The sequence below is a fragment of the Lepidochelys kempii genome, chromosome 11, assembly GCF_965140265.1.
Source record: "Lepidochelys kempii isolate rLepKem1 chromosome 11, rLepKem1.hap2, whole genome shotgun sequence".
Taxonomy (NCBI): Eukaryota; Metazoa; Chordata; order Testudines; family Cheloniidae; genus Lepidochelys; species Lepidochelys kempii.
In genome coordinates, this window is record NC_133266.1 from 64,024,465 (window position 1) to 64,036,663 (window position 12,199).

At 43.6% G+C, this 12,199-nt stretch overlaps 1 protein-coding gene across 1 annotated transcript in view; it reads right to left on the bottom strand.

The window, feature by feature from the left end:
- PTH2R (parathyroid hormone 2 receptor) overlaps positions 1-12,199 on the bottom strand; it is a 96,599-nt gene that overhangs the window by 38,575 nt on the left and 45,825 nt on the right. The window contains exons 5-7 of the mRNA XM_073304765.1: positions 11,995-12,092; positions 7,495-7,681; positions 5,754-5,907 (exon numbers count right to left, since the gene is read on the bottom strand). Of these exons, the coding sequence (XP_073160866.1) occupies positions 5,754-5,907; positions 7,495-7,681; positions 11,995-12,092 (439 nt within the window). The remainder of the gene's footprint in view (positions 1-5,753; positions 5,908-7,494; positions 7,682-11,994; positions 12,093-12,199) is intronic.

The window sequence follows — 12,199 nt, forward strand, 5'->3', positions numbered from 1 at the left end:
AGAGTATCTGCTGGAGAGCGGGCGCGCTGAGGCCAGAGAGGAACAGCGTTTAAATCACAAGGGCAGGCCTTACCGCATGAAACACTTCGCAGTGGAGTTCACCTTGCCCAGCTTGTCAAGGAAGGAAGGGGGGCTGACAGCCGGGATGCTAAATAGGCTGGTTCACCTGTCCAGTTTCATGAGGGAAAGTGGGAAGGGGGAAGCATGGAACGAACAAACTGCATTAATCTCAAGTACTCCCACCATCCGCTCACATAGCTGTATATAACCCCTTGAGCACCACAGCTGGTATGCATCAGGGAGCATGACATTTTACCCTAACCTTCACTGGGCTGGGCATAAACTTGAAAGAACTCTACAATGCACAGGAGTACGACTACACACATGGCCCTTCCGTGGTCGCACGGTGAACACCCATAGGGCTGATTATGCTGCAGCCTGGCAGTTGATCACACATGAAAGACAGGGAATATGGGCTCCAATCAATTAACTAAAAATGGTGGCCTGGAATGAAGAGCTGAATAAAAATTGCTAGGGGTCTCATTTATACCAGCTTTACATAGATTGACCTCAGAGACATTACTCCTCTTAGAACAGTGTGAGCAGAAGGAGAATCAGGCCCTAAGTCTGCCCTCGGATCAGCCTACTATCTTGAATACAGTCGTTAACTCAAAGCAGTACTTGGCACATACCCTCATCCTTTTCTTTACCCACCCTTTCCTGACCATGCACTTGACTGCTTAGTCCCTACATCCCAAGCCCTAAAGTGGCTAGATGATTAAATTTGGTCTCCCCTCTGAACAAGCTGTGTGATGCATTATGGGAGTCATACGGCTCAGGTGCATCATGGGAGATGTAGTCTGGCCAGAGAGCCCAGCCCACACTAGAAAATGGGGGCAACAAGTAGCTGAACCACATCTCCTATGAGGCAATACAGCACCACTGGAAGAAGCAATTTAATCATTTCAAGTCAATTCAACAAACCAGAGCTTTAATGTTTTCATTCAGAAATATAGAAAACTTAGCTGTGATCAAAAATGCTGAAACAAAAATGTTTCACCATTTCCAAATCGAAGAACACATGTTGAAATACCTGAATTTCCCATAGGACAGACATTCCAAGTTTTGTTCAGCTCAATTCAATATGTTTTGTGTGGACTATTTATAGAGATCCTAAGCAAACTATTTTAGAAGCCATTCTTGGAATTGGTGTCTGGGAAGCAGCTGCGATGTACTTTATCAAAAATATGTTAGTTTAGAAAAAAATTAAATAAATATAATAGTAAATGAGCATGCAGAATACAGCGTTGGCATGGAAACCAGCAAGTGTTGTGTGCTCCTCTCTTCAAGTACTTTCTTTTCCTTGAGCTGCCAACTGAGATTTGAACATTACCATGATCAGAACATACAGATGTTCAGTTATCAGCAAGACCATGGCAATGGTGGCTGAAAAATAATTGCTTAATGCTGCAATATGTATGATCTTGTCCTTATAAGGCATTATTGGAAGGGTCTGTGGAAAAGTACCCATGCGGAAGTGTATTGTTCGAGAATGCCACTGAAAACCCTCTATAATTCTGTTAAAGTGTATGGAAAACAGAGCAGCTTGCCACCCTGCGTGGGGCTATGCTGACTCTCCTGGCATATATGCTTGCATAAAATAAAAGCCTCAGGCAATTCTGATTCCTAAAACAACGAGTGGTTAATTTTCCGCCACACATCCAAAGTAAATATGCAGATAAAAGGCCCACGCAAAGCAAGAAGTGACTGAAGAGGAAGTAACTGACGGCCTTTATGTAAATAATGGTATCATAGCAGTTGGTGATTGAAAAGGCCTATTTGGTCACCGCAACCATCCCTTTACAGAGGCAGGCTATAAGTCTATATGAAAGGGCTACTGAACTCAGCAGAAAGAGTGAAAAGTAGCTTGAAAATAATAATCCCCAAATACTAGTAGTTTTTTTTAAAAAAAAAAAAAAATCACAAGGGACTCCACATTTTCAAAATGAAAAGTTATGAGAAGGAGAAATGTGCTAGGAGATCTCCATATCGAATCCACCTTCAGCCCATCTTTATTCTCCATGGTAGGACTGCCACTGGCCTAGGGATTATGGGCTAGATTTCTGAAGGTAGTTCAAGGAGTTAGACACCAAATTTAGCTCTCGGTAGGCCCACTGAAGTCATAAGATGAATTTGACACATCATGCTTCATGTCCCTGTTCGTTCAGCATTAGCACTTGGGAAAGCAGCTCTGTTCTCTAATTACCCTCCACATCATCTACTGCTGTAAACCAAAACTGATAGCTTTCCAGACCTTTAAAAATCGGGCCCCTAACCTTTGAAACAATCCAAATGTAGCCCTGCACGTTCCAGGGGGACTGGGGTGTCTAACTGTCTTCGGATCCTTTGAAAATCATAGCCTACATTTCTAAAGTACCTTTCATCCAGACATCTCAAAGGCTATTACACACAATAACACCACACAGAGCCCCTGTGAGTTAATGAGTATTACACCTAATGTGTTTTGATGTAGTGAAGCTGGCATGGGAGGTTAAACGATTTGGCCAAGCTCACATAGATAGACATGCCTATGTCAGAGCGAGGGATAGAACCTGGACGTATCCAATCAAGCATTTCCTATCAGTGTGTCTTAATAGATTAACTCAAAGCTTTGGCAGATGATGGCAAGCAGGGCTGCACCCTGAAAGCTGCTAAGGAGATTTGGAAAGCGATACGTTTTTGCTTACAGCAACAGGCGATGGGGAGGGTACGTAGAGAGGAGCGCTGCTTTCCCAAGTGCTAATGCTGGAATGAACAGACACATTCAACAGGATGTGTCAAATTCATGCGATGACTTCAATGGGCCTGCTCCAGAGCTCCCTTTGGCCCAGGATATTTTTCCTCTGGAGTGTTCTTCATTCACAAGAAAAAGCAGCCTGCTTGCTCCTGAAAAGAGTTGTGTTACTTTAAGAGACTAACCAGAGATGGGAGAAACTCATGATGTTTTGGGTTTCCTGAAATGTTTAGATATATAAAAATAAATAAATAAAGCCCAAACTTCCCCCCTGTACTGTAACCTTCCTTTCCATTTCTCCCTTACCAGGGAAATTGATTTTAAAAACCAGGCAACGAGCCCTGTTTGGATCAGGCCCTCGCATAGGCACTCAGATACAATGCTGATGCAGGGCCATATAAACATCTAACTAGTTAGCCAGATGGATTGAAAACCTCTTCAAAGCAGGTATTACCTGCATCTCCAGAGAAACATTTCATTTCTATTCCCCTGTCCCGCAAGTCCTGAGACACACCCCAGTCTACGTGCACATCGATGAGCCTGTGACAGCCTTGGCTAACAGAGCCGGGTCTTTTCGCTCAGGTAGTCAAGGCTTGTAGCGCACGAGGTCCTGGGTCAATCCAACCTCCATACAACCCACTACTGCTGCCCCGCCGAGGAGCGTGGAGTCAGTTACTTCTCTTGAAGATTTTGAGAGGACAGTAAAGAACGGTCCTGTGCATAAACAAGGTCTCTCTCTTGTTCAGTTCTCTTTGGTACGAAAAGAGTAGCCTTAGATCCGTGTTACTGCACTGCGAACATTTAATCAAAGACACTTTATGGCGCCTGTCTCACATTGCAGTGCTTATTTATCTATTCACTGCAGATACCATCCCCCTAGCAGCACTTAGAATCATAGAATATCAGGGTTGGAAGGGATCTCAGGAGGTCATCTAGTCCAACTCCCTGCTCAAAGCAGGACCAATCCCCAATTTTTGGCCCCAGATCCCTAAATGCCCCCCTCAAGGATTGAACTCCCAACCCTGGGTTTAGCAGGCCAATACTCAAACCGCTGAGCTATCCCTCCCCCACTTGTTACAGGGAAGCCTCCATTTACAGTGTCTTATGCCAGAATCACCACTTAGTATCAAGGATGAAATGTCAGTGGTGAACCATCATGCCACACCATTAATAGATTTTTAAGGCCAGAAGGGACCACTGTGGTCACCTAGTCTGAACTCCTGCATAATAGAGGTCAGGGAACCTCACCCAGTAATTTCTGCATCCAGCCCATAACGTCTGGTTGAGCTATAGTACAGCTAATAGAAAGATAGAGTCTGCAAGTGCTGGAGAAGCCACATCATCTCTAGATAAGCTGTTCCAAAGATGAATGACCTTCACTGTTCGGTTCTGAGTTGAATCCAGAACTAGAAAGACAAGGAAGGGGGGAACTGTTTACGCTTGGATCAGCTGTGGAGAACACGAGTTTCAGCCTGGTAAATATCCTTTTTTCTCCCTCATGAATTTCCTTTTCAGAGCCCCCACCACCTGTCAATTTCACCAGCGTTAACTTCATTTCCCCCATTTCAGAAAAGTTAAAAATATTGAAATACAAAATGAAGTTAACCTCAGATCTCTTTACAGACCAAACAGAGAACACACTTCACTGTGAAAGCAAAAGGAATCAGACAACGGATCTTAACTGCAGTGACTGTTTATAGAGGGGATGGTATAAGACTGCCTACAATGGCACTTGTCCCATCCGTGACTGCTACTAGAAAATATCTCCAGTGGCCAGATATGGGACACCAGCTGGGGAGAACTCTGTGTAACTACAGAGAATTCTTTCCCAGTTGTCTGGCTGGTGGGTCTTGTCCACATGCTCAGGGCTAACTGATCGCCATATTTGGGGTAAGGAAGGAATTTTCCTCCAGGTCAGATTGACTGAGACTCTGGGGGCATGGGGGATTTCACCTTCCTCTGCAGCATGTAGAATGAGTCACTTGATGGAATGAACTAGAATAAATGATGAATTCTCTGTACCTTGAAGTCTTTAAATGATTAATTGAGGACGTCAGTAACACAGACACCGGTTATGGGCCTATTACAAGAGTAGGTGGGTGAGATTTTGTGGCTTGCGATGTGCAGAAGGTCAGACTAGATAATCATGATGGATCCTTCTGGCTTTAAAGTCTATGAGTCTAATGCAAGACTATGAGAACGCAATACCAGTGTAAGAAGTTCAACCTGAGGATGACTGTTGAAGAGACCCAGTGCAGTAAGTAACCTCCTGCCATTTCTCTTCTGAGGCTTGTGGTCAATCCCTGGTTCTGGACACGGATAAATTCTGCTCAGTTACATTGGTTTAAATCGGGAGTAACACCATTGACAGGAGCAGATTTACATGAAGGGACTCAGTGGAATTTGGCTTAATCTCTGCAAATTCATAGATCCTTCTTGAACGGATAATAATGGCCAGTGTATTGATATATGAAATAAGCTAACAGGAGGACAGGAGATTCACCTCTCTCTGGAGTATGGAGAGGACCAAATATCCAATTATCTCTTATTTTAATTTATAGTGAGGCTTTTCTGTGGTGCTCCCCACCATACCATGTTTAGCTTGCAATTAAGCACTTCACATGATCTGCTTTGCCCTCACAACACCCCTGGAAGTAGGGATGTATTATTATCCCCATTTCAGAGTCGGGAAATGGAGGAGTTAAGTCACTTGCCTCAGGCTGTACAGGAGTCAGTGGCAGAGCTTTACCTCCTGTGTTCACCAGTGGTGCTCAACACAATCAACTTCCTGTAACTACTGGTGGCCCTGGATTATTGCTGGACATAGGTCCTTCCTGTCTTTTTCTTTGTGTCTCATGTGATAAAACAGAGCAATGGGGATAGTAAAATAGCAGAATCCTTTCCCTCTGAGAAGCCTGATGAAAAGATGCAAGGAACAGAAGAGTCCCATATACCTTACCCCAGCCTATCAAGGTGAAACCCCACAGGTATTTGGTATCCGAAAAGAAAGCCACGAAGATTAGGCTGTGCAGGTAGAGGCCTTCAACCAGGATCCAGTAGTAGTTGGTGGCTAAGAAGTAAATAAACATCACAACCGCAATCTTGCACCCCACCTGTCAAGGAACCCAAACAGAAAGATAATGGGTTACCATTCCTGGATACAGCAACCATCCAAGAACTGCATCTGTAATTTTCACTCCATGCATCTGAAGAAGTGGGGTTTTTTACCCATGAAAGCTTATGCCCAAATAAATCTGTTCGTCTTTAATGTGCCACCAGACTCCTCGTTGTTTTTGTGAATACAGACTAACATGGCTACCCCCAAAACTTGACATTATGCTACTAAACCCTTTGCACATGGCTCTTATTCTGACAACTTTAACATGTCTTATTTAAAGAGATAGGAACAGGTAGCAAGGCCATCCTTAGCACAGTGTCAAGTCTTTGTGTAAAATCAACAGTTCTCCTTGCTTTGTAAGGACCATTTGTGGATGAATTAGTGCTTGTGAAAGTGGAGAGCTAACAGCTTTTCTTTGAGACAGCTAGAGAGAGGGCGAGCGCTGTAAAAGCTTCCCACACCCCCGCTGCTCTGCTAAGGCAGCTTCATTGTGACCTGCTAATGCAGTCCTGCGTCTGACTCGAGCAGAAAATGACAAGTGGGTCAGATTTTGCAAGGAGGACAGCCAGGGTGACCTGAACAAATAAGCAAAAGTCAGTCAGTCTCATCCCCATTAACAAAGAGAAGGATTCACAATAGAAACAAGTAGACAAGTATTGAAATCTGGGGAACAATTTTCAAAGGTGCTTAAGTCAGAGGTTCTCAACCAGGTGTACGTAAACCCCTGGGGGTAGGCAGGTCTCCCAGGGAGTACATAAACTCATCTAGATATTTGCCTAGTTTTACAACAGGCTACATAAAAAGCATTAGCAAAGTCAGTACAATGTAAAATTTCATGGAGACAGTGACTTGTTTAATACTGCTCTACATACTATACACTGAAATGTAAGTACAATATTTATATTCCAATTCATTTGTTTTATAATTATATGGTAAAAATGAGAAAGTGTGCTGTGACACTTCTGTATTTTTAGGTCTGATTTTGTAAGTTTTTAAGTGAGGTAAAACTTGGGGACATGCAAAACAAATCAGAGTCCTGAAAGAGGTACAGAAGTCTGGAAAGGTTGAGAGCCACTGGCTTGAGTGACTTAGGAATCCAAGTCCCATATTTAAAAGTGTCAAGCACTTAAGTGAGGATCTTAAAGGTATTTAGGCACCTAAAGATGAAGATAGGGGCCTAGTGGGATTTTCAGACATGCCTAGGCACCTAATTCCCATTCGCGCCTATGCACTTCTGAAAATCCCACCAGGCATCTATCTTCACCTTTCAGCCCCTAAATACCTTTAAAAATCTGGCCCTAGGAGCCAGAGCCTCGCAGGCCCCCAACTTCCATTGACATCAATACCTTTGAGGATCTGGGCCTCAGGAGCTTAAGTTACTTTAAGAAAATGAGACTTTGGCCCATTGCATACTGAATTTTCAAGAGCCTGATCTTCAGGATCAGCCTGATATTTTATACTGATTCACCACAGTAATACCTCACCACTCTGGAAGGAATACAGATTGTCCTAAAAGGGGCATAACAACTCAGAGAACAGTTAACTAGCAGGCTGACTGTTTTCCCCGAGGGTCAGTGCTTACGTATTGTGACTTGTCAATTGCAGGTGCCACTACAGTGCTCTGGAGGTCACTCATCAGCAGCGAGTCCAGCTCTTTGACTCCTCTGTGCGTATGCACAACTTTGTCCTTGATAAAGATGCTGGCAGCTCTTAGCATGAAAGAGACAAAGAGATGCATGTGGATGCAATTCCTGGTGCAGTGCAGCCTCCTGTGGGACGAAAAGGATAATTTAGAAGAGGTTATTGAATTCAGCCAGCAAAAGGGCAAAATTTTGCAGTAGGCTCTGGGATAATCTATGGCCAAGCTCAGCAAGTTCAATACTTCCACATCCCTCGACTTAGGGTACGTCTACACTACCCGCCGGATTGGCGGGTAGTGATCGATCTATAGGGGATCGATTTGTCACATCTAGTGTAGACGCGATAAATCGATCCCTGATCACTCTGCCGTCGACTCCTGTACTCCACCGCAGCGAGAGGCAGAAGCGGAGTCGACGGGGGAGCAGCGGCAGTCGACCCCTCGCCGTGAGGACACGAGGACACTTTAGCTACACTATTCTCGTAGCTGAAGTTGCGTATCTCAGGTCGACCCCCCCACTAGTGTAGACCAGGCCTTAGTCACTATTTCATACTTTAAGGACTCTTATATTTTTCTTAGGAAGGTCAAAAATACAAAATAAAAGGGCATGATTACTTAGTGATGACAGTTACCGACAATATTTTTGCTGAACTTTCCTATCGTAAGATAAGGCTTAAAATGCAACACCTCACATGAGCAAATATTTATAAGTCTCAACTGTTGACAGTCTGCAGCTTGTTGTTAGTAAACTGAATATAAAGCTTGCCAGATGCCACCCTGACAGCAATAGAAACTAATTGGGCTGAATCGTACAACCACTTACTCAAACATTGTGCATTGTACAGTGAATAATGCTACTGAAGGGGGAAGTTCATGGTATTATGCACTATGCTTGGTAATAAGAGTTTGCAGTACAGCATCCTTAAATTACATAGGCTCCAACTCAGGAAAGCATCTCTATTCAGGACAGCCCTCCAGCAAATGCTTAACATCAAGCATGTGCTTAAGTCCCGTTTGTGACGCTGGCAGACCAGGTGCCAGCTCATGCCAGAGCCCCAGGCCTATTCATTGTGTATTTGTGTGGATCAAAGTGATTATTAAATGTATAAGAGTGTATTTGGTGTTTAAACGTCATGAAAACTAGTGGGATGTTACTTGCTTTGTTTTCACTTATCTGTATACTGCTATAATGCAGTAGCAAACATTTCCATTTTGTGTACTCCCGTAACTAAATAACCCACCAAACAAGCCCTAAAACGCAAAGGAGGCTTTGTGGAATGCAAATGAGGAACTTGAACAGAAAAGTGCTAATTTCAAAGCAAGTGGTCATTATGTATGATGACCGGAGGTCAAAGACTCTAAATACCTTCCTCACTCTCAGTCATCAAAGGAAAAACCCACCTGGGTAGTGACATTGTCAGCTTGTTTTCTGTGAGAAGAAGCTATAAGTATGGATTCAGAGAAAGATCCTTCATCTCTGGACTGTTTGGACTCTTACAGGGAAGTGTACCAGATACAAAGCCGAGGTCCCCAAAGACAATCTGGGTACCCTGAGAAGACTTTTGGGAAACTGGCAGTTTATGACATCACTGCCACTATTTAGAATTACAAACTGTGATTCATTTGTGCATATATTTTATCTGCTTTAACCTCTCAATAACTCTCATTTCCTTTTCTTAGCTAATAAGCATTTAGTTAGTTTACTATAGAATTGGCTACCAGTGTTGTCTTTGGTGTAAGATCTAGAGTAAAATTGATCTAGGGTAACTGATTGGTCTCTTGAGACTGGGAGCAACCAGATGTGATGTGATTTTCGGTTTAAGTGACCATTATCACAAAGCCCAGTTTGTCTGGGTGGCAAGATAGATTGGAGAGTCTAAGCCCTGGTCTGCACTGGGGTGGGGGGTGGGGGGTGTGGGGAATCTATCTAAGTTACGCAACTTCAGCTACGTGAATAATGTAGCTGAAGTCAACATACTTAGACCTACTCAACGAGGTGTCTTCACTATGGTGAGTCGACTGCTGCTGCTCCCCTGTTGACTCGCCTGCGCCTCTCGCGGTGGTGGAGTACAGGAGTCGACGGGAGAGTGCTCGGGGGTCAATTTATCATGTCTAGACTAGATGCGATAAATCGACCCCCGCTGGATTGATCACTGCCCGCCGATCTGGCAGGTAGCGTAGACAGACCCTAAGGGGACTGTCTGTGACTCCATGGTAGGACTGGTATAGTAATCTAGGAGTTCACATTTGTTACTGGCTTGGTGAAATCTAATTATAGAACCCACTACCAGTTTGGGGTGTCTACCCTGTTTTCTGACAGTCTGCCTTGAGGTTGGCACTCAGAGCTGTGAGCCACTCCAGACAGTATGACACCATTGACTGCATAGATTCACATATTTTAAGGCCAGAAGACTACCAGTGATGGAAAAATCCACAATGTCCCTAGGTAAGTTGTTTCAGCGGTTAATTGACCTTAATGTAAAAATACACATTGTGTTTCTAGTCTGAAGCTGTCTAGCTTCAGTTTCCAGTCCGTGGGTCCTGTTAAGCCTTTGTCTGATAGATCAAAGAACTGTCTACCATCAGAATTATTTCCCCCTTGTAGACCATGATCAAGTCACCTTTTAACCCGCTCTTTAATAAACAAAACAGATGGAGTCTCTTTACTCTCTCACTATAAGGCACATTCTCCAGACCCTGTAGTTCTTTTCTGAACCCTTTCTGATTTTTCAGCATCCTTTTTGAAGTATGGACACCTGAACCAGACAGTAATAGTCTCATTAATGCTATATACAAAGATAATACCACCTCCCCATTCTGACCTGATATTTCCCTGCTTACGTGGATCACATTTACTCAGCATCTACCAACTCACACTCGGAGCTCACACTCAGTTGGTTATCTACCATTTCCTTTACAGAGTGACTGCGTTCTTATTGACTTAAGTAGGCCTTAAGCACATGAATGTTCCTAAGAGCTCTCCTGAACGGAAATGGCCTGAAGCACATAAGTATTTTTCTGAATCTGATTCTAGCAGACATCAAACTTCTTGCTGCTTGCAATAGCTTCTTCTACCCACACCCTTGCAACTAAAACTATATAAACATTTCTTCCAAGATTAAACCTTGTTCACATGCTATGGAAAAGAAGTTGGAAGAATGTGTGTAACTGCCCCACCTGGAGATGCCTGCCCTAATGCATAATATTAACTAGTTAGCAATCACTCAAACTCCCTAAGGTCCTTTCCCAGAATGCACTGGGTTTCATGCTGATGACTCAGTAAGGCAGGCAATCATTATTATCTATTTTTAAAGCCATAATAAAAACTCAGACAAAATTGCCAGAAACACCAACAAGTGCATATGCTGACAATGAAAAAACTGCATAGTCTTACTGCGGTAACCCTCATCCTCCTCGCTCCTTTCCCTTCCTACTGTTTGCCCCCATCGTTTTTGTCTGTCACAGGTCAGGTTTGCATTGGGACTGTGACCATGCATCCCTAGGAGGCATGGCCCAGAACTTGCAGCCCAGGAGGGTGCGGTGTCAAGGGACTGTCTACATTACAGCAGCCTCCCTAGGCCGACCTATGGGTCACAGCACTGCTCTTAATGGCTGCAATGCTACTTGCATTCCCTGGCATTCCTCTCCCACACCTAGCATGCGCCCTACACCAAGATTCGTGAGGAGGTTCTCCACTCTATGGCTGTCTTCTGCAGTGCCTGTAGCAGAAGAAATCTTCCAGAGCCAAAAACAGGGCTTTCAGAGCTCCTTTGCAGCCTTTTTACACAGCATAAAGGGGCCAGAGCAGAAGCGAGGATCTCACTGTTTTTCCATGTCTTCCATGAAATGCCTAACACGCTGCTGGAGACCTTAATATGAATAATAGTCATGGAAAACCTGGCATGCAGTCTTTAGAGTTTGTTTCTTCTTTGGTTATTTCAAAAGACAGCATTAGAGTGAGCATTCAACTCCTAAAGTGTTGGCAACTGACCATAGTAATATTCCTAGCAATAACTCAAGCGGATAATTCCACATGCCAGCAATCCTATTGTTTCAGTTGTGAAATAAACCATTAAGCCTCAAAAACAGACTATAGGATAAACCACTCTGATCATTCTGTGCCTCACTGTGCTGTCATCTTTAACTGTTCTGGAGACTGATACAATGTCTCTTGCTGCTTGCAATTTTTACATGGCCATGGGAAATTATTTTCCCTTGAAATGTTTTAACGTGTTCTTCATCTGATCAAAGCTTTACACAATGGGTAGGCATTGAAAATTACTCCATGCAATGCACAATATTTACTCTCAGCACTGCAGACAGGAATATAAAAAAGCATCAAGAGATTGGACAGTCCTGTGTGAATAAGGAACATAAGATTACCTCTTGTAGAGATGATGGTGCAAAAAGGGGACAGAGCAGCTGGGACTATGAATTGCTCACCTGAAGTAGCCGATGATGAAAACAGCCACTGCCAGGGAACTGAAGGACATAGAATATCCAACAGTGTACATAATGTAGAGACGTTCAAAGAATTCCCTCTGGAAAAGAAAACAAGACCATTTCCACTTTATTTTCTTCATCTTCATCTCCAATAATCCAGTTTACCAGTTTCTGACATCAGTGGACTTACACCAGGGATGAACCT